This window comes from Brienomyrus brachyistius, chromosome 15 (assembly GCF_023856365.1).
Source record: "Brienomyrus brachyistius isolate T26 chromosome 15, BBRACH_0.4, whole genome shotgun sequence".
NCBI lineage: Eukaryota > Metazoa > Chordata > Actinopteri > Osteoglossiformes > Mormyridae > Brienomyrus > Brienomyrus brachyistius.
Window position 1 is genome coordinate 17,782,165 of NC_064547.1, and position 26,203 is coordinate 17,808,367.

At 44.6% G+C, this 26,203-nt stretch overlaps 1 protein-coding gene across 3 annotated transcripts; it reads left to right on the forward strand.

Moving 5' to 3' along the window:
- The first annotated feature begins 13,437 nt into the window (after positions 1 to 13,437).
- Positions 13,438 to 18,603, forward strand: dmrt2b (doublesex and mab-3 related transcription factor 2b). Of its 3 annotated transcripts, none has more exons than XM_048976093.1 (4): positions 13,438 to 13,707; positions 16,174 to 16,461; positions 16,901 to 16,994; positions 17,470 to 18,603. In XM_048976093.1, the coding sequence occupies exons 1-4, from the start codon at positions 13,687 to 13,689 to the stop codon at positions 18,210 to 18,212; spliced, it is 1,146 nt and encodes a 381-aa protein (XP_048832050.1). In that variant the 5' UTR covers positions 13,438 to 13,686; the 3' UTR covers positions 18,213 to 18,603. The 3 variants fall into 3 exon arrangements, with proteins under 3 accessions (XP_048832050.1, XP_048832049.1, XP_048832048.1); XM_048976092.1 differs by lacking the exon at positions 13,438 to 13,707 and adding an exon at positions 13,755 to 14,800; XM_048976091.1 differs by lacking the exon at positions 13,438 to 13,707 and having other exon boundaries at positions 14,834 to 16,461.
- Positions 18,604 to 26,203: the final 7,600 nt, after the last annotated feature.

Consider the following 26,203-nt stretch of genomic DNA (forward strand, 5'->3'; position numbering starts at 1 on the left):
CCCGGTTCTGAATCAATAATCCCTCCTCTTTTATCTGGCATTGTAGTGGAGACTGTGAAATTAACCAGGCTTTAATCGGTGTTTGGTAAACAGAGGGTCTAATGAAGGTTGCCTGCGTTTTAATATCGAGGCGCTGGAGTGTCACTGAAGTGCCCCCCCGTCATTTAAAGGGGAAAAGAGCTGAGAAAAGAAACCTGCAGCCTCGCAGCTGGAAGAAGACAAAGGCTGTATGGGGGGGGTTGGGGTTGGGGGGTGAGGGAGAAGTAAACAACATTAAGTCTCCATGTCACATCAGAAGAGCAGCACTGCCGTGCACAAGATGTCACCGAATGTCACGTTTTGTGACATTTATAGGATCTCACATGCACTCCCAGAGGGACGAGGGAAAACGTTCAGGAAGAGCAGGAGCACGGCGTTAAGGCCTGGCAGTCAAAGTTACAGCCCTGAACATCAGATTGTCCCAGATCAGGGTCAGGCAGAACATCCTGTACGTCGCTTGCTTTGAATTTCAGCTTCATGTGCCGCTAAGAACGGCGAATTCAACCCAGAGTTAAACATCACAAAAAGAAAAGGCTCAATTATCACTGTCTCCCGTTTTCTGGTCTCTCCATTAACCTGCTGGCCCCTGACATAAAGGGGACAGGCAGCTTAAAAGGCAGACGACTCGGAGAGGTGGAGTGGATTGATCTGCTAAGCAGCCAGCTATGAGGCTTGAGATTATCACTTGGGCAAGATTGATGCACTGAAATATGACTGTTATTACTGTAGCTCTTTCTTTACCTGACACTTATTTTACTGGAGCAATTAAGGTTATATGCACAATTGAAGCACACAGTGGGGCTCTTTTTAGGACCTGAAAGTGATCCTCACCTTTTTCTTTACCCAGACTCATCTTGCCTTAATGTCAGCATGAACGTGGTAGATGCTCACTTTCCACAATCTTGGGGGCAAAAGGTCATAAAAGCTAGTCATTGGCTCTGTATACAGTGCAGGGGATGCCAGGATATATCAATGGTCCAAACCGCACAGTAAAGGACCATTTTGCATCATCTCGAGGGTGGAATGAGGCACATCCAACTATCGGAGAACCGGGGGACCACCATCGTGAATTGGAGAGGATCCCTGAATCTCCATCTGCCCAAAGCCCAGGCCCCAAAGGCGGAGAAACCCGTACCATGGAAAAGCTCCTTCTCCGACGCACGGAAGAAAGTTAACCGAGGTTGTAAAAAGTAGGCCGTTCAAAGGAATCAAACAAGCCGTGCAAGACGGCCTTTAAACGTGATGGATGCAATGTTCAGGCCACGTTTGAGTGAGACGCGACACATTGCAGGACATCTATTCTGTGGGGAGCGGCAGAGACTTGACTGTAATAGGTCAGCTGTAGATGTTTTTCGCAAAGTCATATTTCGCTGTAACCTAGGTAACACTCAAAAAAGAAGAGTGGAAATTCTAGAAGCTTCCCTGATATTGACAAGAATACTGATACATTTCATATAGCAAAAAAACTAGAAAACCCAGTTTTGTGTTACATGAAACCATCTGATTTATGAAGATGGATGCAGCATATAAAAGTGCAATACATTAAAATGTTCCACTGCTAAGCAACTAATAATATTTTGTCATTGTAAATTGCATTTTTGTCATTTTGTAAATATGATTATGGTCTTCATTTATATAAACTGAAATCATGCAAATTCCTTATGATGAATGAATAGGTTTCACTCTTGTTAGAATATATTACTTTCAAAACCATTACTTTGTATTATCTTCAACAAATTTAAATATTTCTAAAGATTTTTAACGATTTGACTTTGCATCCTGAAAGTGTAATCACAGCAGATATGGTCACATGTTCTTGTCAGGCGCTGATCACATGACATTATATTCATCATGTCATTGGACAAACAAAGTCCTCCTGTCTGAAGAGATGCCTGCCTGAGGGTTTAGAGTACAGGGCAGTGATGGAATTCACAGGCTGCCAGGCTGCCAACTGCCCACAGACAGAAGGACAGAGGAGACACTAAAACGAAAGCAGACAGTCACCGCGCACTTTGCTCGCTGCGTTCTTATGGGCAGACGCAGGATCCAAATGCAGCGGACAGGCGAGTCACAGCGGCCCACTTTCTTGGCATTTCTAGGGACAGGAAAAGGTCACCACTGCTGGGGAGGGGTAGGGGGTGGTGAATCTTTGCCAGAGACCGTGAAGCACAGCACCCCTCCCGGGCAGGGCATGACGTGGCGAGAGTCAGACCCCTCTGGGGAAGGTCATACGTTCCCCCCGCCCCCCTAGAGCCACGGGACACCCCGTTTGAAGGGCGTGCATTGAAGCACTTCCTGTCAAGCTAATTTTGATTTTTACTGCTCATTATCCCACCCCGGGGGCTGCGGGTCGACGTGCTGCCCGTTCCCCTTCCCTGCATGTTATTTTAATCCCATTTCCATCACCCGTCTGTGCACCCCTAAGATCAATGTGCTGCCTCCTGTTAAGCAAGTCTACCTTTAATATAAATTACAAACGTGTCTCTGGGGTTATGACAGCATGCAAGGGTGTGTGTGTGCGTGTGTGTGTGAGTGAGTGTGTGTGTGTAGTGGGGTTCTTTTTAAATCATTATATATGCGTTTCTTCCCAGCCATTCCCCCTCAACCAGCCAACCACATTTCTATTACAGTAACCCATTGCCGGGACTTAAGACCATCTACGCTGCTTTCCGGACTGTTACTGTCTACCATGAAAGCTGCGATTCTTTTTCCAATTACATTTTTTTTAGATCGTTAACAGATGCTTTTTATTCAAAGCGGCACAACTGAGAAAGTTTGGTCAACCAGTGGTTAAGGTCCTCACTGAAGATCCCACCTCTGCCAAGCAGCCTGGTGACCCTCCAGAGTGGAGATCCTGGAACAACAAGGTCACCTCCCAGATGGGCGTGAGCCTCATTAAAATCCGAGGAGGAGATGTGAGCGTTTCGCAGGATGAAGCTTCAGCGGAGTCTCTCTGGGGTTTCGATTGGTTCCCTAATCGCAGACATACAGCTAACACTCACTCTACTGAAGAGCACGTCTATGAGCGTGAAAAGTAAAGAAATATGTGTAGAAAGACATTATTTGGCTGAATAATGTTCTTCTGCAGCTTCAAGTCAACTGTCATCGATCAGACCTCCTTCCAGCCACGTTCTCCAGCTCTTCACCAGGCTACACCAGTGACAATGAGAAAATATCTAACCAGGACTGCACATAACTGGTATGCAAGTACACGTTCACAATATAATGCAATACGTGCAGCAATTTGTTTTTGCAAAAGTGCAGATGCATACAAATTTTATGCACATTTCTACTGCTATAACAAGAAATTACCGTGCATTTTAGCCACAAATGAAGTACGAATTAGCCGTATAAAATTAAATGCGTGGTAGTTTCCTGTCGCAGCAGCGCAAATGCACATAAAATAAGAACGCATCTGCTCTGTCACAATGAGGAATTGCCACGTGTATCACTCTGTATGGCAAATGCGTACTTGTGTAGCAGTTACGTGCACCTCTGGCCATCGCGACTTCAGTGCGAGTTGCAGGAGATCTTCTGTGCAGAGCAGAGCTGCGTTACTCATGCGCTCTTGAGAAGATGCCAGCTAGATCAGTGAACAATCAGCCGTCGATAAGCTGCCTTAGGTAAACCTCCCGAGGTCAGTAATGCCACGAAACAAATGAGATATCATGTGTCTAGAAGCTGCTGATGTGCCTCACCCCTGAGATAAGAGTTTTGAGAAACTGAACGTGGGTGTAAAGGAGACAGGTCTGTATTTCCAGTGCTTGTCTGTGGTGGGAAATATAAACGGCACACAGTATTCCCATGGTGCCAGAAGGCAGTGTGTGTACACAAGTCTAGAGGGGGGATTCTACATTAGGTGGGGGGCATAAGAGGTGTTATACTTCATACAGAGATCCCAACCATATCATTACCCAATAAGATGTTTTGAATCAGTGAGTGATGGGAGGGGGTACTGCAGGAGCCAATCAGCTATCAGCTGTGGCCCTGCCCCTGTATCGCCGCTGCTTGCCTAGCACAGTACTGCAGGAGCCAATCAGCTATCAGCTGTGGCCCTGTCCCTGTATTGCCCCTGCTCGCCTAGCACAGTACTGCAGGAGCCAATCAGCTATCAGCTGTGGCCCTGCCCCTGTATCGCCCCTGCTCGCCTAGCACAGTACTGCAGGAGCCAATCAGCTATCAGCTGTGGCCCTGTCCCTGTATCGCCCCTGCTCATCTAGCACAGTACTGCAATCTCCTCCAATCGGTGCAGAGCTTGATTAGTCCTCTCTGCTGCCGATTGGGGTCAAACATCCCAGACATCATCACCGAGGGAAGAGTTACCTGGCCAGGAGCACCAGACAGGACCCTTGGCCTAATCTCGTTAATGGTGAGTGATTTCCTGGCAATAAAAACAATAAAAAAACAGCCGTGTTTGGTAATATAATGCAATGAGAAAATGCATTTTCCAGGAGCGCCATCCACATTTATTTGGAGTGAATAAAGATTAAAATGAGGCTTGGAACCGACTCCAATTAAAATCCCCCGATCCCGAAACGGAATTCAATTACAACTCCGTATGGGGAATCCTTCAAAAAGTGACAGCATTTCATTTTACTTAAACAAAAAAAAAACATAATTCATTGACGATGACCATTCTAAACTGAAGCCTAAGACTGAATTTGACACCCAGCCACCATTCCATAGTGTACGACCTACAACCTGTGGTTAATTATTCAGTTAAACAAAAGGACATGAAAACATTCATTTACCCATTTCATTATTTATCTGGCGCTGACTTAATCTAGCGGCTGTAGCTCCTGCTCCACCAGAAGACCCTATTTCTCTCTCCCCTTTGTGTGAAGAAGCGCTTCTTTGTTCTCACACTAGCTGGGTTTCCAGTAGCCTACAGCTCTGCAGCCTTAGTTCAGCACTAGCTGCACAATAGCTGTCAGGGCCGAGCTTATCTGCTCCTCTCGATATTCTCCATTCTTGGATCATGTCGTCCCCCTTTGCTCCACACTAAAGGAGACTTTAATCCGGAGGCACATGATAGGCCCATCAAGAATCGTCTATTTTTTGTTCTTTGTCGAGCCCGCTGTGGAGTAGCTACATCCTTTCTGGAGCGGGCCGGACCGCATCGCATCGAGAATCAGAGCGTAGAACTTCTTATGTTCTTGGCATGGCTTCTGTGGAAATGCATCCTACGCCCTTACGAGAACAGGAAGGCTTGTGTCTCCCCTTTTAAGCACGAAACTGTGACGTGAAGCTCTTCACATTAAAGGAGGCCACAGCCATTGCTGCCCCCCCCCCCCCCCAACGCAGTACCACATCACACATTCCAATCTACCGCATTTATTGAGTGTGGGCATGGCCACTCAAACCACCAAGGTTTGGAGACCCTAAACGTTGAATGAAAACATTCCTAATTTAGGAGCTGCTGTAGCAGAATGCTCTGCCAACCAGCCAGTCAGCTATTTATTTCGTTTTTGAAACATCTGAGAGGGGGGGCAGGGCAGGTGGGGTACCAGAAACAACAATCCCACCCCCCTGAGTGTTGATCCGCCCATTAACCATCTCCGGTTCCAATGGTTACTTTCTGGCTGCATGTTCTTGCTCCTGACCTGATATGCAACCAATGAGTTAGGAACGGCAGAATCTTTCATGTACATTTATGTACAATCAAGAAAAACTATGGATCAAAAACAGAGCCCTGAAGTACCCCGCCAATCACACCGACCCAGAAACAGAGTGTGGCTCTATAAAGATTTACATGTAATTAGCAAATATTTTTATCCAAAGCAACATACATTTTTGCAGAATTCAGGGTCAGCCTGTCCCTGGAGCAACAGTGGTTAATGGCCTTGTTCAGGGTTCCAACATTGGAACCACTCTGCTGACCATACCACGGGATTTGAACCACCGACCTTCGGATCACAGTAAGTGGCTGAGTCACACGACGGTCCGTCGTGCATCTGAAATCTTTCTTGGATCCAGTCTCCATGTGGCTTTCATTTTAATGCTTTGGTTTAAATGAATCAGATGCATTTAGGAGGTGTAGGAGATATGTCTAAGTACCCTTGTGTCCTCTATTGCCTAGAATAAACTCCAGCCCCCACCCCCCCCCCCCCCCACCCCCAGTGACCTAGACCAGCGGTAAGAAGATGGATGGCTGGATATACATAGGTTTTCATATCGTCAGCAGTCTCTGTCTCGTGCGCAGCAGGATTGTTGGGTAAGAGCTTCCTTAGCTGTACATCTCCATGACATTTACCCGCGCACTCGACACCTCTGCGGAATAAGCCGGGGACCGGGGCAATGGTGTGATCTATGACCTCCACCTCGGGCCAGATGCAGCGCCCGCCTTCCTTAGCAAGCATGACACGCTCATCAGAAGCCCTCGTTTATTAGCGCCTGCCATCTTAGGAATTTTCTGCGGAGAATGGATCGCACGACAGAGAGACAGAGAGGCTCACAGTCGCGAAGCCCATGAAGTTAAACTATATGCTTTATTTGCCATTTGCACAAGTACCCTGGGATGCTTCTTTTTGCATCTTGCTCTCCATGGAGACAGATACATAATCCAGACGCTGCTCATTTAACGGCCGGGTTTCGTTCCCCAGACCAGGTCATTAGGTGAATTGGTCGATAAGTGAGGAGCGTGTAAGAGCAGAGGAAATCAGCTCTAGCACACATTACTTAGGTTTGGACTGTAAATACAGGTAATCGTTTTTATGTATTTTGAATAAAGCAAAGGTCTAAGGGAAACTCCATCTTTGTTTTAATTTGCATAATTGCTCCATGCTGAGATGCCACGTTCCCATTTCTGTGACTAAACAGGTAGGTCGTTAAGTGAGGAGTGTCTGCACAGGCAAGAGTGAAGTTTAAGGCCCTTAGAGCAGTTGCTATGGGTTTAAGGGCCTAACAGAGTCGTGGCTACAGCACCAAGCATGGGTTTTGAACTGGTTCACTTCTGATCACATGCACAGAGAACTCACCCACTGAGCCACATATCAGCCCCCAACAGAATTGGCTCGAACCCGGGCCCTTCAGCACCGCAACAATGTTCTCAAACCAATCAGTCTATCGCCTGGTGTCCATTTTGATTTTGTCGATTTTCATTGCTGTGCACGTGAATTCAGTAAGTTGTCTGTTTTCAAGGCACACATTTACATCAGCATGTCCTTTTGTTTTGGAGTCACCTGCTGGATGCCGAATATGCTAATGAAACCAGCCTATCAAACAGCAGATACTGTCACGTTTAAAACACTGGGAATGAGCGAGCAGGTGACATCTAGAAAAAGCTGGGAATCAGTACTTACCTGGCGGCTTTTATAACCGAACGAGGGACGACTTTGACACGGCGGATTTGTTGGGAATGATTGAAGCCTGACTGGCAAGTGTTAGAGAATCTAGGGCTGGATAGACAGATCCAGGGAAAAACCCCCGGAGGAGGAATGAGAGAGAGAGAGAGAGAGAGAGAGAGGGAGAGAGAGAGAGGGATGAGACAGTATGAAATGTGACAACTTTGTGAAAGCAGACATACGAGACCAGTAGCAGGAAGCCACTCGGATTGGGATTGGGGTGCACTCCCGCCAGTCGCTGGAAGGTGGCAGCACTGAGCGTACCCAAGCTGGGCGGATGAAGGGGACCATGTGGCTCTTTAACTAACCTCTTTCTCCTGCTACGTTTATCCGTATCGGCCCTAAAATGCATCCATACCACTGCTGGGAGCTCAGGAACGCCGTTCTCCTGGAATTCTCCCACCAGAGCGACAGCAAGCTGAGTTCTTTTAATCAGACCTTTCATTTGGAAAGAGCTGCAATGTTCAAGCCAAGGTCACGTACGCATAACTCCTAGGTGACTAAGGTGTCCCTCTGATCTTTAAAGACCCCAAAGAGTTGGATGGCACATCAGAGGCTGGGTCTTCTGCATTGTAGCTCAGAAAAGTCACCAAGAGTCCCACCAGCCAGACCCTTGACTTGCACCAGGCAGGATTAACAACTAAATATTGATCCCAGGCCTATAGTGGGTTAGTGCTCCAAAGGGAAGGTATGTATGTTACACAAAAAGTCATTTTTTTCCCCTAATGATATTGATACTTTTCTTTCTGTGGGATGGCTGCAAAACTATTGAAAATAAATGTTTATTCAAAAGACAAGTAAGAATGAAGACATTACAATGGAATAGGTGATTTCTACAGGCAGGACCGCTGCTGGAGATCACGCCTCAATGCCCTCAGTGACGTCATGAAATGTTAGTGCATTTGGACAGAAATCTCCGAAGCAGATGTTAGAGGACGGTGTTTGTACAGTATTTTACATTAATGCCATCTATTAGAAAGGGCCCATTATGAGAAGCCGCGTCTGTGCGTGTTACGTGATTACGAAGCAAACATCGCTCATAAAATGACAGAGTCCTTTTTAAAAATTAAAATCATATTTTAAATAACTAGACTTAATCTTATTACGTTCGGCTAGTAAAAAACAGAGAATATAGAAATATTCCTATAATAAACTACAGTCACAGAAATGCAAACACTTCTACGCGCGCTGGTCTGTTTGCCGAAGATGCTCAGAGCTCTTTATTTTCAAAATATTATTTATGAGTTAGCGCATTATATGTATTGCCCCCCTCCGCCATTTACACATTTTCTGGTGGTTTATACAACATAATTTTGTTCACAAATGGATTCAATAAGGGAAGCGGAGAATAATAATGAGATGCGACGCATGCATGGTAACCTGCACTGTTCACCCGTGGGTTTATTCAGTGAACCCTTAAAACACAGCTGTTTCAGTGACCGGACGTTCATAATCAAATTTGTTATAAATAAATTCATAATTTTAATAGCGGCATTTTCTCCTTTTTTCCCCCATGTGTCTATTTTTATTACAGACTTGATTGAGATCACCATTAAAGCGTGCATAGGTTTTTAAACGATTCATAATTATTTTTAAAAAGCATTTCTGGATGCCCGTGGTATTCTGGGTAATGTCTAGTCTTTTTTAATATACCGACGGGCAATTATTTTTTATCACAGTTTTTGTTTAATATAATTAACTAGCAATTTGCATAAGGACGTGTAATTTGGCTTCTCCATACAGAGGTCTCAGATAATAAGATTCTAAGATAATGGGTTTGGCAAATGCAAAATAATGCAAAACACATATTTATTCCGCTTGGACTGACATAAAATGTCCCAGACCTTACATTTCTAAAACAAAAGGGTAGATATGAGAATAATCACACCAAGTTTATGCGCTTTTTTAATCTTTCAAATAGACTGAGCAGACGAGCGTTTGGTTACCAGTGAGAGGAAAAGGCGCATCAAAGACCTGACGCACTGCCAAGGAAAAATCCCAGGTATGGGCGTATAAATTATTCAACGGCTCTCATTAACCTCGACCAAACACCGCTAAAATCAATACTCATGCCGACGCAGAGCGCCCCGCTTTTATTGCCTTTGGTTCTGTTAATGAGCGACATGTCGGCGTAGGTAACACACATAATAGCGGATAACGACGGCATATATCTTCGCGTCTAATCCGGAGACGACAGAAAGACTGCACTGCTTCCGCAGCCACGTGCATGTTAAACAATAAACCCCAATTACTTTTTTTCCCCCGTATTGTGGTCCTCATATTCACAGACTATCTCCAGTGAGGGCTCAATTATATTCCAGAATCTTTCACCTAAGTTAATGTGACACTTTCCACCGATCAATATGCAGAGCAGGGCAGGAATTGTCAGTTCAAATGGGCCAGAATGGAGTGACTGGTAGGTAGGAGGTTTACTCTGGTGACCGAGCAACAGATCTATGAATTCTGTGCAAGTGTGCGCTACCTGTCAAGGTATCCATTGCACAACTGTTAATATGGAAAAGTCTGCGAATTCTAGGTATGGCCATGCAAGATAAAATAACTTTATCTCTTCCTAACCATGTCTGAACTTCAAGGACTGTCAGGTGGTGTGTCGGGATCCTTTCAGATCTTCCCAGAACTGTCCACTCTCCTCTTTTGATGATACCCATCAAAGCCTTCTCCCAGCTTCGGTATTACGTTAGTCTTTGTACCGTTCCTTTGGAGGCATCCTGGATACCTTCGCATCCTCCTGCAGCCATGCCCATTGGCCTGTAAACACTCCAGGTGTCCATGCGCGTGAGGAGATGCGTCCATAACGGGCCGAACAGGTAAACTGAGAAGATCTGGTCAGTTACCCTGATCCCGACACAGCAACGTAACCGTATTTTGCTGTCGGCGAGTGGCAGTATTCGGGATGAGAATCACATGCCCAGAGTCCCCCACCCACTGGTTCCTTGGTGCCTATGAAGCATTTAATCTGCCATGTTCTGCCTTGCTGGACCCTTGTGACCTGGATGGAGCCACAACTGCAAAATCCCGTCCCACGTCCCCTTAGAAACCCATTCGTTTGTTTTTGCTTTCAATCCTCGCCAAGGGCCAGTATTCTCCTCCTGCTTGCCCACTGTGTGCTGTCTGTGCAGTTGCCACTTAGCCCTGTTTCCTCTGAAAAGGACACTTTTTTCCCCAAAGATCCTGCTCCCTACCCTGCTGTGTGTTTCAGTTCCCAACCAGAGACTCCTCCACATCTACTTTCGGTTTTTTTAATCCGTCCCATACAAACACGATTTGCTTTCTGACTTTAATGTGATACCCTCCCAACTATACCTTCCCAGCACGGCTAACTTGTAGCAATAGTTTAATCTAATGTTACCTTTTGCTCAACACAAACCACAATCAAAAGCAATATGTGTATCCTATTAATTCGTACATTTACATCTTTGTCTCTTTATTCGAAGATTATTCAAGTTAGACTTCCTGGTCAGGAAGAACAACTTTTGATGTGCAACTTTTTGACCAACATAAATATCTCCAAGTAAAATGCTCACTTCTGCCTTAAATTATCTAATAAAAGAGCCAGTAGAGTTTCTCTATGTTCTGTCTCAAGAAGCAATGCAGGAAATTTCCAACAGAACGATGTCAATTAATGACAGAAAGTAGACATTTACAAACATTTGGTAGTGTTGCTTTCTGAGAGGCGACTCTGCTCGTAGTCTCACAGAGTCACTGTACGATTAACGGTAAGGTGACAGGTAGGCTTGAAGCCTATAAAATGTGTTAGGAGAAACTGTGGACAATCATTGAGCATTTAATGAATGATCGGGATGCACCTTCCCATTAACTAGAGCTGACAGGTAATTATTAATGCTACCAAAGGGGGAATCCAGAACAGCATTACTTATGCTTCCGCTGTTACTCCGTAAGATCTCCACCACAGAGGGCTGGCAGTTCTTCTCCAGTTTCATCAATAAATAAGGAGAAGGCTCACTTTCTGGAGATACCAGTGCCCTTGGAGGCCACCACTTTTGTCACGGAGGCCGGCTTCGCTTAGCAAGTTTGCGGCATTTCAGTTGACAGGATCTGACCTTTAATTCTATTGGCTCCTCCTGTCAGTCCGGTTCCACGGAAGACAGACGGAGCGGAGAGAGGGGTGCCTCGAGTCCCTCGGCGACATGCAGAACCGCTCGCATGCAGAACCGCCTGGATTAACAGACGAACATCTGCTCCTTCTGCCTCCCAGAACGTCACAGTCAAGCTCGGGGTGACGGGAATGACGTCCCTCGCAGAGGGATGCCGAGGCTGCCGGAGAGCATCCCTGCAGACTTCACTTCTAGAGTTTTAGAGTGTTTCACACCTGAAACAGCTGCTGCGATGACATCTTTGCCAAGTACTTAAGTTAACCAGACACTGATCAGTGCAATCAGGGGTGATTCTAGGACAATAATAATTCATAATGAATACAAATGGGCCAACTTCATCAATGGCAATGGTGTGTTTTGAATCAGAGAGTGACAGTGGAGGGGGTACAATGGGGGCCAATTAGATTTCAGCTGGGGCCAGTGCCCCCTGTCCCCCATCCCAGTATACACCCCCCATTAGTTAGTATCTCCTTGTTTTGTTAGCTGGCAGACATATACATGTTATTGTGGGGCGACATAAAAATGTTTTTGAGCTAAGATCCGGACCAGGATTTGTGTATTAAAAGATAAGACGTCTAAACTGAAGGAAAGAACATTGGTGCGTGTCTGATACCTGACAGTACAAACATAACAGAGACGGCAATTTTTTTTTCCCGGTGTGGCTATGAGCATCACTTATACATTCCAATAGATGGCGCCAGTATTACTTCTTTTTTTTGTCGGTACCCAGTTACTTGACAAATTAGCTGAAATGAACGCTAGCTAGATTTAACGTTGGCGACAACAGGCAAGATAAACTGATAATACTTACATATTCATGTTCTTTCCAAATTATCATTATCTTCATATAATGAAGTATGTAGACCAATGATATTCTCAGCACTGAATCATGTTCTACGTAAAGAAAAGCGCAACCAACAGGGATAATGCACCACATGTGAATATATATTATGTATTCGCAAAAAGAAACTTTTCAGACATCATGAGTGAGGTATGACTTGGGATTTGCGTATCAAATTAAAATGGCAGGAAGTACGTACACGTCACCAGGGCGTCTACGATCGAAGTACACATTTTGTCTTGGTGCTTGGAGATGGATGAATCAATCCGAGTGCAAAATAAGCTGCAAGTGCTTTTCCACCACACGACAGGAGTGATCAACCCAAAACATTCAAATGGTCATACATTTTCAGCCGGTGTTCCCAAACAAATCATTTATTTTTGATTATATCATAAAACCACAGATATCTGAAATAAAAGACATGGGGCTTATTTCAAGAAAACGTCAAGAAGTACGGAGGCTCATTTTTAAGAACATATCAGGTTTTTTTCTTGTAGAACAACTATTAAAATTAACTTTGAGTTACCAGAAGGTGGCACTGTTGGCATGCCAGTGTGGACACCTATAACCGAGTCCGTATTTTTAAACATTGTTAAACGTTATCCGGAGTAAGCGGTCTAATTTTATATAACTACTTTGATGCGCTACATTGGTCATTTAGTCTTCAAATAAGGGCAGCAGCATAATTTAATCCCTTTACTGTTAAGGGTGCTAAACCCAAATGCTTTTGAATAAAGGCTAGGCTTTGCCACAAGTCAAGTCAGAAAGCTGAAAGAACCTACGTCCTATTAAAAATAGCAGTTAACAGCTTATTAAAGATATTAAAAGTAATCTAAAGCCACTTAAATATAATCTTATGCACTGCATAGCACAAAATAATAGCAAATTAAAGCAACTATTAATCACTTAAATTATTAATCACTTACGTACAATAATATGGGTTCTAATATAGGCCTAATCAGGGACGATGTTTGGCCTGTTGTGTATTCATTGGCTTTAGTCATTCATATGATATACTGTATAAGTTTGCCATCGCCCTCCCCCCAGTTAAAGCTCAGCCCCCCTGTCCATTCATCTCTAACTACACCACTGGGTCTAATTAATTAATCCATCCATCTATTTTCTGTAGACCTACAACCACTGTTTATAAACATTTGACGAACTTTGACATCCTTTTTCGAAGAGCGAATAAAACGCTTTCTAACGAGGTTTGACATTAATTGGTATTTTGAAAAAATCACCAAAACTAGCTAGAATTTTTAACACCAGCAACCCTAATTATTGTGTTACAATCACACTTGAAACCTCGACTAAGGGGCTCACGGACATGATGGTCTCCGACACACAGGTGGGCGATTATCTAAATTTTAATCTGTGTACGAAAAGAAGGCGCCTGTTTCTGCTGTGGGAAACTTCGCGAAATGTGCCCACGTCAGTAATATACAATTGCTGTTAAACGCTGCTTCCGCCCGCGTTGTATTTAATGCTGGAATCGGCAAAATTGCAACCCCGTATTTATGAAAGAAATATAATATATGCGACAAACCTGGCAAACATCATGAACTGCATGAACTGTAACAGGTAGCAATTGCAGTTTCCATAAGCATTCGCTAAAATATGCAGCCGTAGCTTCTTTGCGGTCTTTTATCTTACGACAGCCAAATGAAAATTTATTTTGTACTAAGTCTAATGATTATTGTTCATTTGGAATTTGCATCCGTTTTAGCTACATTTAGCTTCAGTTCTTTGTGTGTTGGTGGGTGAAGACAACGTGTCGACAGTCCTGCGATTATTCGGTCAGAGATTATAATCGGAGCCTATAGAGGTCTTTGGGAATGTGATAAAGTGTGAAAAGTGCATGAAAGAGAACAAAGGGTCCCCCAACAGTGACAAAGAGCGTCACTTTCAATGCACCGAAAACACAACTGTGACAAGGCAATGGTTGGGATAAATGAAGGAGCAATTCACACTGCTCAAAGAAACCTATGGCTTTTGAAATCACAGAATGGGTGCTTGTTTGAGCTTCTTTGGGATGGGCGTTTATGAGGGCTGATGCGCGAGGCGCTTAACTCCTCCAGGGGCTATCGCTGTCTGACCCTTCATTCTTGTACACTGTTTTGGGTAAAACTATCTGCTAAATAGGCCTATGTACAATGAAAGAAAAAGGGGGTTTTAAAGACATACCAGAAAATTAACCCGCTTAAACAACAGCTTTTGAAATTAAAAGTTAAGTTTCAGCATTTTTCCATCAACATGCACAGATTATGGTAATATAAAACTTAAGCAGATATAGCCTACAAACGCTCTTATGGGCTTGCCTGAAATCACTTTTTACGGCACAAAACGACGAACTGTGACGAATATCCTTATGGATGTAGGACGCTGTCATGAAGAGGGGAGGAAATGCAGTTTTCCTTTTCATTTTCACCGCGGCATCAATGGTAGGACGAGCTTCCTAAACAAATTTTTGGATCCTGTGGTGTATATATTACGTAATTAATCCGACATAGGCCCTAGCATTTAAATGAGCATTTCATTAACGAATTAGCTAATTATAACATCACATGTAAGATTCATTTAATGAGCCCATGTGGTATTTCGTTACAGGTTTAATATATGCTGCTTCAGCGCGAGTAAAACATAAATAACGAGAATAATCAAATTTATCCATCTACGTTGCGGGGGAATACCGGTGTGACATACGCCAGGCTGGCGCGCGAACCCACACCCTCCAGGACAAGCGAGGCATCATTGCCATCAGCTGCACCAATTACTCGTGGATTTAGTTCGTGATTGAACTAACACTGGTGTGATTTATTTGAATTGTTTTTCTCATGCATGATTCTGAAGGCGTTTCGCATCACTTTTATTCCGATATTATCTTGCACTTGTTACTGGTTAGGGGCGGATCTAAGGGGCGGCCAGGAGCCGTCATTTTCACTCCATTTAAATGCGCGACCACATGCTGCCACCCCACGTCACAATAAAAAAAAAACGAAATATACATTTCATTTTCTAAGCGGAAGCATAGAATAAACGAAGTATAGTGCGGCCACCTCCGAAACCGTAAATGGCCATCCCAATTAAAATTCTCTGGTCACGCTACTGGTTACTGGTCATTCACTAGAAGCTCAACGTATATATCAGCACTGGTACACAGGCTGGTTTGCACGAAGCATTGAACAAATATGCAAATTAAATAAGTAGGCCTTCTGTTTATCTAACTAGCATCATTTTTGTTGGCCCACCTGCACGCCACCAAGAACCCGTAATTAATAACATTATTATAACATTAAGTCCACTAGTATTGACTGTCGGGAGTTAGACCGGTTGTATTGCTGAACGGCGCTTCGGGCGGGGGGCAGAATGGGGTTTTCCTCAGTCGGAAGCCCTGGACTATGACGTCAGGGGATCTGGCTGAAATAGGAGACGAAGCGTTTCAGCCAGATGGTGGTATATGTTCTGTATCTATGTATCCCGAGTCATTCCTGGTACAGCAGCTCACCATGGGCTCGGCGGTGTGTCTGATCCTGGACACTTCGGCGATTTATCAGTGAGCAGTTGCATAAAGCGTGACTTTTTTTCAGTTTACAGTCTTTGCCAAAGCAAAAAAAGTGCTACCCCTTTGAATTTGCGTAAGTTCTTTGCGCCTTAAATACAGCATGGAAACTTTAGCGCGTCTTTAAACGGGTGCCAGTGTGATTTCTTAAAGCAGGGAGAAGGGATAAAGTTAGCAGAACTTAGATCAGGTCTATATATGTGCACTGTAGCGTTAGACTTAAATTCAATGAAGCTTGATGTGATCAAATCCGAGAGCAATGAGGAGGACATTGACGTGGAGAGCATCGACGGGTCTGTGCGTCCGGAATTGGACGGCGGCAGCGGGAAGGGAGGCAGCGCGGCACCGGAGCAGCAGCCGCGGAGGCTGAGCCGCAGCCCCAAATGCGCCCGGTGTCGGAATCACGGCGTCGTTTCAGGCCTCAAGGGCCACAAGCGCTTCTGCCGCTGGCGCGACTGTCACTGCGCCAACTGCGTGCTGGTGGTGGAGAGACAGCGGGTCATGGCCGCGCAGGTGGCTCTGAGGAGGCAGCAGGCGACCGGGGTAAGAGCACCATTCTTCCACTTGTGGCTCCGCAGCCGTGCCGGTACTGTTATGCTGTCATGCTGCGTAATTAATCAAATAAGTAATTGTGACGGTCAGTTATAGACTAGAGTCAAGCAAAAAATGCACTTTATTTCGTAGTTGCTGTACTGCTACATTACTGTCGTTGATGAAGATGTTAATAAAAGTCATTTAAAAATGCGTTATTTCAGTATTGAACATCAGTTTATCGTGAGGTATTTCAACTTTTTCAGTTTTAATATCTGCTTTTGATAGTGAATTATTTTGTTTTTAGAAAGTTGTGCTGGATCGATAATAAAATAACTAATGATCTTGACTTTTCCTTAGTAAAATAACGCCGTAGGCGGATCTCTGTCTCCTGCATCTTTGAAAGTTCGCCATGCAGTTGTCATGGCCTTCACATTTTCTGCATTTACAGGGGAAAAAAGACGGCAGATCATCCTTGTCATTTAGAAAATCGGCGTATCATCGGTACCAAAGACCCAGCTTTCTGGCAAGCAGCATATTGCAAGGTAAAGCATAGTTAATAGGGGTAAATCTTAATCCCTCCAGATATTTAATAACAGCTTGTATTTTGCAAGGTAACATAGTAAATAATTTATACTCATTCATCCAGAGATTGTGTCACCCATACAGTTCACTAAATAAAGTACCGACCTCGTTTGCAAAGTATGTAACATACAATACAATAGAATTTTTGCTATTTCAGTATGTTGAAAACGCGCATGGTTTTTATTACCATGTATAAAATTTTACCATGCATGAAAAAATTACCCTCAGTATTTTATTAATATTTTGCTGGATTACATATTATTTACTTGTATATCTGCACGTACAATGACAATAAATTGTTTTTATATTCAATTCAGGATTTTTTTATTTGCCTTTTGCGTATCCATGAATAGGAATTCTTACTTGCACCATCCAGTCAATAACACATAAAATGTAACGATAACATTTATTCCCCCCCCCCCCCCCCCCCCACAGGGTATAAGCCTGTTTCGGAGGACCCCACCTGGCCGAGGAGAATGCACTACCCATCTCTCAGCGACCGGATGAGGAAGAGGCGAGCGTTCGCCGACAGAGAGCTTGAGGGCATCATGCTCGAGCGGGAATTACAGCAGAGGGAACTGGAGGAGCTGTCCAGCCTTAAATTCCCCCAGCCCGCATTTCCTCCAGCCCCCGCCGTCCAGTGCTGCCCCTTGGCGGACCCTTTGTCGCTGGCCTACCTCCCTATGCACGGAAACTGCCCCACGCTTCTGAAGGTTCACTGCCACCCAGAAGAGATCTTCAAAGCCCGGGCGATGGGGAGCAGCTACGAGCCGCCGGCCGCCCCGTGCAGCTTAGCGCCCAGTGGGGTGGAGCTGGGGCTCCTGGAATCCTGGGAGTGCTGCACAGAGGAGGAGCTGCCGGCGCCCCCTGCCTGCCAGGGTTATTTGGGCAGCCTCAGAGGTCTGCACGCTGCCTCATTGGCGGCGAACATCAGCGTGAGAGGCTTTGGTGGCTCGGTCGCACCCGAGCCCATCGCCGGCCGGCTTCCCCACCAGCCAGAGCTGCTCTTCCAGGATAGTTCTCTCTCCTCACAGCCCTGTGGATCTTCTGACTCGTGCCTCTTTGCCCCAAAGCCCAGTCCAGAGAAGCAGGCCCGTCACTGGTCCCAGACGGACCCTGGGAAAAAGAGCGTCCCGTCTGCGTTGCCATTTTCAGTGGAGTCGCTGTTGAACAACTAAAAAATACCCCCCCCCCACCCCCGTCAGATGAGTTACTGAGGCTTGCGTGAATGTGTTTGAGCTGGGACCAACATTGATACCAGGGTCTGGGATTTACAGGGGGGTCCTGAGAATGAATGTAACACAATTCATATCACATTTATGTGCTATAGCGCCCACCGGGGTTGTGTTGGGTTGTTACATGAAAGTTTGAGTTGTACAGGTATATTTAGTAAAAGCGTATTTTGAAACATTGGCAACAGTTTAGAAAAAATTCTACTTTCCCAGACCTTAAAGTGTCATTTTGTATAATTATATATTTTTTTAAATGAAAAGTACATGGCTTGTGGAAAACAATCAGAATGCAGTATATAAAGTTTTGTAAAATAAGTAATAAATTTATTTTAGTATTGAGTCAAAGTGTATGTGAATATTTTAAAATGCATTATAGTTTGGACTAAAACGATTTACCTGATAGCATTGTAACGTTAATTTAATCTAATTAACCAAAGTTATATTGCAATACAATAGTGGTATTGTATTTGTCACCCAGGGGATAAGCATTTTATTAACCAATATTTACACTCGTGCAGTATTTGTTTTCTCTTTATAAAATATCATTTAACAAATGTATCATTTTATTAACGTAAGTTATTTGTGTTTTTTATTCCTCATCATTCACAAACAATAAAACATGCTGTAAAGATAGAGCCTTTAATACAAATCCAACATCAAAGTCCTATTTCATTTCTTCAATTAAAATGTTAACTTCTTCTTAAAGTAATGAGTAATCAGTAACATAAAGTAAATCACTTGCTGGTTAAAGCTCATCAGTCACGGTGTTATTCTGCTGTGTCAGTTGCTTTTTGCTACTTCAAAGTGATGGAGTGTTTGACCGCTGCGTGTAGCCTGCTGGTTTGCCCATCGTCCCACTTACAAGGCCTGAGCTTTACACCCTCAGCAAGCTTCCCCTTCCCATGGGCGAAAGCGTCGCGTTGGCAACATTGTTCTTTATGGCCCTGGCTGTTCTGGAGCCGCAGTGAGTTTGTTTGTGGCTGCTGCCGATCCGCATCTCGCGTTGGTTTGCTTTGTTTTGTTTCCGCGCGCCCATTGTGCGGCTCGTGATGGGGCAGCGAGATTGCTTTGACAACTCTGGACCGTGCGGCGTCAACATGGGCGATAACCGCGCACAAACGGAGAAGTACGATGCTATCGTGGGGCCCCTGGGCATATGGGTACCCCCCCCACCCACCCAGTCTTCTGACGCCAGGCACAATGATACCGAACAGGATTTTGGAAATGTTAACGCTGAGATTAACATTTCCAGTGCCGCAGACAAAAGACGCGAAGCGAGATAATTACTCTAAAAGATGGGTGTAATTATTTCTCAGCTGAAAGGAGGAAATCCCTTTTTAAATTCCGAGTAATTGTGGTGTCTGTGGAACATCAGGCTGTGATGTAATGTATTCTGACCTCTCTGAATAACATGCATATTCCAGCCATTGTTAGGATGGTCTGAGCTCTGATTAGGCGCCTTGTTCCAATCCTTCAGAGATGCACTTCATTAGCTGGTTCATTAACATTTGGTTTGGCGGCTGAAATGGCCCAATGGCAATGAGCGACGTTGACGGCTTCGGCCAGTAGCTAAATTGGCCCCAATTCTGCATACATTAGGAATAGATTCTCCATTTCAGTGGCATTTATTTCCCGAATATTTCAAATAAGGCCAGATCAATGCTTTAGCTCAGCATTTCCTCAGAGACCCCCAGACAGTCCACGTTTTTGCTCCCTCCCAGCTCCCTGCCAGACAGTTTACATTTTTGCACCCTCCCAGCTCCCTGCCAGACAGTTCACATTTTTGCTCCCTCCCAGCTCCCTGCCAGACAGTTCACATTTTTGCTCCCTCCCAGCTCCCTGCCAGACAGTTTACATTTTTGCACCCTCCCAGCTCCCTGCCAGACAGTTCATATTTTTGCACCCTCCCAGTTCCCTGCCAGACAGTCCACGTTTTTCCAAAAAGGAATGAGTTGGGAAAAGCTGCTTTAGCTAAATTCCCTGCTCGATCGTGGCGACGGTTCTCGAAAGGAATGAAAGAACAATGATATTCCAGAATCTCGTTCAGAGCAGGTCTGCATTGGCGGCTTGTGCGTAGCATGACGCCACCTTAGTATTTCGGTGCAATCTGAACATCGCTCACCCTCCCTCCGTGGTATATCAGCAGTGTTTAGCATCAGGGTCTGACTCCAGACTTTGATCTTTCTGCCAGGCCCCTGATGTGCCGCCCCCCCTGTCTGGCAGACCTGGCCCGATCCACTACCTATACGGTTATAGTCCTGGCCCACAGTGTCCCTGGCAGTACGCAAGGGCCTACCATACGTCACCTTCCGGGCCTAATGACCACTAAACCTAGCAAAGGGTGTTTTCTGAGTGCAAGAGGGGGGAAATTGCATCTTTAGATCAATGTTTTCCAATCTGGACAGTTCACGTTTTTGCTCCCTGCCAGGAGCAAAAATGTGGACTACCTAGCAGGGAGCTGCCTGTCTGTGGGGCCCCAAGGTCCAGATTGGGAAACACTGCTTTAGACAATTCGCATATTTAGCTGTTTCTAAATCCCGTCAAAGGTTCAACATCTCCCTCCATCTCAGATGTCAGGCTCTCAGCAGACACAGGGTGGGGAATTTGGACTCTTCTACAGCTGCTAACAACTGTGATTGTTTATGTAATGGAAAAAAATACACTGTTATCAAAATACAGGTATTGTCGCTTCCCCCCTTCCACTACCCCCCCCCACCCCCCCACCCCCAAGATGTTAACTAAACAAACATCTGGCAGTTGTAAGCCAGGATGCCTCATGTGGTTTACCTTTCACTTCGGATGATGATTTATGATCTTCAACAATGAAATGTAGATACATACAGTCATTTAACCCCCTAAAGTCATCTAATCTATTTGTTTGCTCACATCTATTCATGAACATACACCCTAGTCAACCTCTGTAAAAATATCATTTAACGAAAATAATAAACGCAAAAATGCATATTTTTATTGCAGCCATTTATACTGAGGCCTGCCAAGACGTTTGTTTATCCTTAAGCCTTCGTGTGCTGTGATGGAGTGAACGGCAAACTGGCTTTTACGAATCATTTTTTCCACTTTGCCCTGTTCCGCTGTCAAAATGGCAGATTTTTCCTGACGGACTTGGACGCCGGGATCCCCTCCGTCGTCACCTGATCTCGCTTTTGTTCACCCACAGACCCCCGAAAAGAGAACATTCACAAACTGGTTTGAAACCGCAGGTGGAAATTTCTCCGCTTTCAAAGTGTCACCGAAACATTTTCCGCGAATTCTGTTTCTGCCACTCTCTCCCGCCGGGCTGCCGCCTTCAGGCCAAACTTTAATCAGCTCTACATTTCTAGCTCCCGTTCATTAGCCGTTGCTATACCAGCGCTGCAAACGACGAGGTCACCGGCCATGTGACCACCCACGGTCTGCAACCAAATCATGAGCATCAACATTTCTAGCCTGCACGGCTAATTATAGCTTTGGCGTCTCAAGCAAAATCCAAATTCTGCTTCTGCTAATGGGTCGTTTTGTTCTTGACATACTGAACTCAGTTATTGGATGTGAAATTCAGGTCCGTATGTACAACGGCCGGTCGTAAAACCCGGTTTGTCTGTTCACTGACACCTCCTTCAGGCCCACTGGTGGTAGCGTATACTTGGTCATCAGGCCGAAAATGAATACACGCGTTAAACAGAATTTTGATGTTAGGAGGTGGTGAAAGTACATAAAACATAAAATAAGAATAACAGTCACTAAGCCAAGAGAAATTAGTAGCGGTGCATCTGGCTGGCAAGGAGAGATTTGCATGATATGAGAAGCTTGAGCCACACAGAGCATTGGAGACATGGGAAGAGCCAAATGCGTCAGGCTGTGTAAAGCTTCCCCTAACTGGCTTAACCACCAGTGTAACCACTTATTCAGTACAGGGTTGGCGTGAACATAAAGCTTGGGACTTATCCAGACGTGTGTGTGTGTGTGGATTATGTTTATATTACATTGTGGGGACCATTTTCACATCCCCACAAAGATCTGTGAATGCAAATAAAAAAGTTAAATTGCCAAAAATCTCTTATTTTGTTTGGTTACTTATGGTTAAGGGCAGGGCTGGGTGGTGGTTAAGGTCGTCATGCTGTGAGCTTTCCCCCTTAAAAATAAATGGAGAGTCCCCACAAAGATATAATTACAAGCCTGTGTGTGTGTGTGTGTGTGTGTGAGAGAGAGAGAGAGAGAGAGAGAGAGAGAGACTCCTTATCCCCATTTTGAGAAACCACTTCAAACGGGAAAGCTATGGTGATTTTCCACAATACATCCAATATGTTGAGATTAATTTAAAAATTTTGAGTATTATGAAGGTGGGTACAGGAGAGGAGACCAGCCAGGGCTGAAAAAAAATTAACAAATAACAAATAAACAAGAACACTGACATTATCCTTCTCTTTTTGTTTTGAGGCTAATTCCTCTTTCCACCTTTGCGGTGAAGACGGATTAAGCTCTTTTGCATTTTTTCTGTAGTTTGTTATTCACACATGGCTGTGACCCTGTACCGGATAGCTGGCTAGAGGCGTTTTTTTCAAAGGGTGATGGAGGATACACACCAGCTCTGGCAGACATGGGGGGGGGGGGTTCATCCATCCATCCTGTCCTGTACTAAATGGGTGCTTATGGATGTATGGATGTAACAGGTCAGTTTACAGTAATGACAACTTTGCTGCTATGAATTAGCAGCAAATATCCCGAGAGTTTGGCATGAGAAATTCCCTCGACACCAATAAGCTGCCTCTTTCACTTCCGTAGACGTGGACCTGGAATGAAAGCACTGGAATCCAGTGCCAAACTGGGATCTAAAGATCCAGCCGCCAGCCAAATCCAATGCATTTAGACCCAAACATGCCTGAACGGAGTACGAAAAGCACCAGATTACAGCCTGATTGAAGGAGTTTGCATTTGCTGTATAAGAAGCAGATCCGAGATGGCATCTGAACCACCAAGTCGCGGATTCTGTGATAGATACTGTTATATGTAAATGTAGACTATATATGTATTTTAATGTACTTTATATAATCTTCTACAGCTGACCAGTTGTTAAGGCCAGTGGAATTATTAAAATTATGGACTACAAAAATGGCTACTAGATTTAAATTAAGTCGTCAGTGGTTATTTTCCATAATGCTACACAGCTCAGCATTAACCTACCTTACAATACCCATCGTAGTTTGGAAACTGGATTCATGTTAGCTATGTTATGTTATTCACTAGTTTACCTGGTCCAGGTTAATATTCATGATTAAGCTTTGCCTTTCAGGGCAAATCCTACAAATTCAGCTCTAAAGCCAGCAGCTAAGAATGGATGCATTCCAGCAAAAAATCATCAAGTGCCTCTTGTGCAATGCCTGCAACACGCATACATGCGACCGTGCAGAGACATGCTAGGGTCTGCCCCAAGTCTATGAACCAAGCTGAATTAACAGACTGCCACTGTCTTTACACGCACTTCTGCGTAGGAGATTGATGCTACAAGACCGAAACTTATTAAAACATTTCTGGTTTCACTCCCATCTAATTTGCAAAGACCGTAGAGGAAATTATTTGGAGTAGATTAGCATGACCTACAGCCTTCAGCCATGCATCAGCATTGCTGAGATGCAAAATATCATTTCTACTATTCCGATTGCACTGGGAAAATGCAATTACTGTATATGATATAGATATATATAAAACCAAGACAAATGGCCCACACAGTCCATCCAGCACTGATGGCTGGAGAAGCCACTGTGAACGGCAAACTCTGCAGGGATTAATGACACCAGAGCGTAAACAGTACTCTGATTTAGCGAGGTCCTTCATGTAAATATTACTCTTTTCCCTCTGGCTCTTGCTCGCGGTTCCTGTTTCCCCGGGGGTTAGACTTCGATGTTTTCTCTGTAGACCCACGGCCGAATACAGACCTGATTGCATGTGTTACGACTCTGAGCCGATGGCTTTTTCCAAAAAAATATTTAGCTGTAACATGAGCCTTGATGTGTTGTGTTTTCACTCTCAGGAGTAGTCATAAATCAAGTTAATCGCCCTGATTAACCCGAGCGTGAGGAGCGTGTCTGAGTGGCTTCTGTTCAGCCTCAGGTTCTATGCCGCAGAACTCTCACGGCATTCTGGGATTGATAGCAGAACACTAGCTACGTGACAAACGATCCAGAATCCCACCAGCGTCAAGCATGATGAATGTTAAAACTAATGGCTAACATAACACAAGACCTTTGACGGACTGATGCTTGAAACCTTGGAAGAAACGTAGCTTCTCAGATGACAGGTAATACAAGTGCTTCGAGCGATTGTCGACATTTCAGCTCGCCGGGGGGACAGGAAGAACAGGCCAGGATCCAACCAGATATATAAGACGCAAGTCCATTCAATTAAGGAGGAGAAGTCATTAAATTTAAGACAAAGAGCAAAAATATGATGTGCAAAACCATGACATGAAGTATTTTTTCAATAAAAACACCCTTGGTGAGCATTGGTAAGAAGCAATCGATTCACATCCATCATCTTGCTGTTTCACTGAGTATAGGGTCACTATTTTAGTTCCCTTTGACTCAAAATGCAGGAATTCTGGGAGTTGTACCCAGCTACCTCCTCTAAAGCAACAGCTAGTTTTGTCAGCGACTGATTCGGTGGGCGTGTGCACATTTACAGTTGGCTTGCATGCATCTCAGGGGCTTTATGAAAACAGGGACGCCCTTACGAATAGCGCAGATCAATTATAGGAAGTAAATAAAAATGCATCTGAAGGTCACAGAATGGATTGTTCTAAACCTGGTGAACAAAATCAACCTTGGAGAAGGGTAGTTGGCAAAAGACAGTGAAACCTCCTGCGCTGACTGTGAATAATTCACATTCCCCTGGCGGGCGCCCAGCACTGCTCCCCTTCATCCCCTGCTCAGAACTGACGCGGATCCATCTCCGCCCCTGATACAGCTAATACCCGTGGCTTAGCTGCCGAAAGTGGGTGATCCACAGCGTGATCTCAGCGAGCCGGGATTTCCTGACGTGAATTCTTATTCCAGGAGCAGCAAACATGTGCCGTTGCTGCAGAGGAGCGCTTGCATGCCGGAGCATGGAGAGTACCTGCCCCACAAATGCCAGGTCCTGTTCTATGGGACAAAATTGGAAAGAAATGGGGTAGAACCGATGCAGGCAGTGGGGATGGGGAAAGGGTATGGCCATTTAAGGGGTGTGGCCATCCTAGGGGTGTGGCCATCCCAGGGGTGTGGTCGTCCTAGGGGTGTGGCCATCCCAGGGGTGTGGCCATCCCAGAGCCCGGCCAATCGAAGACATCCATTCATCTCGCCCATGCCTCAGTCACATGACAGGTTCTATTTCACTCTTCGCCTTCAGAAAAAATAATTAATAAAGCAGATCCTTGGATAACGTTGTTCTGTTCAACATCATTTCATTCGACATTGTTTTGTTATAATGTTGATGTGGAAAAAAAAACAAATTATTGTAAAACAAAAATTCCTACAGTGTACGATAGTAAAACACTCCCGCCATAACCTTCCGTGTTGAAAATGGCCGGACTGACTCTGTCCTTCCGTTACCCTGACATACCTTTACCAGTCACCAGTGATGAGTATTAGCACCAGGGCTTTGCTATACGTCCATACGCTGAGAGTCGAAGTCCCTAAGATATTATCAACGATGTTGACTGAGGTCTTATTGTACATCTCATTCACGAAAAACACACAGTTGAACACATCAGACATCAGGCCTTAGATATTCCTGTAGTGTGGAGTGGGTGGGGGCATCAGGAACTGGGGGCCAACAGAGCCCCGTTTTATACGACTGGTATAAAATGAATGCACTTATTAAAAAAAGGTGATGGTTTATATTAACATCACCTTCATAATGGATTCATTATGCATTCATAAGCAGCACTTACATATATCTTAACA

Coding starts and splice junctions, on each gene's coding strand:
- dmrt2b (XM_048976091.1), top strand. CDS start 16,117: ATGTGCACTGTAGCGTTAGACTTAAATTCAATGAAGCTTGATGTGATC. Junction 16,462..16,900: donor GGAGGCAGCAGGCGACCGGG/GTAAGAGCACCA, acceptor CTGCATTTACAG/GGGAAAAAAGACGGCAGATC. Junction 16,995..17,469: donor GGCAAGCAGCATATTGCAAG/GTAAAGCATAGT, acceptor CCCCCCCCACAG/GGTATAAGCCTGTTTCGGAG.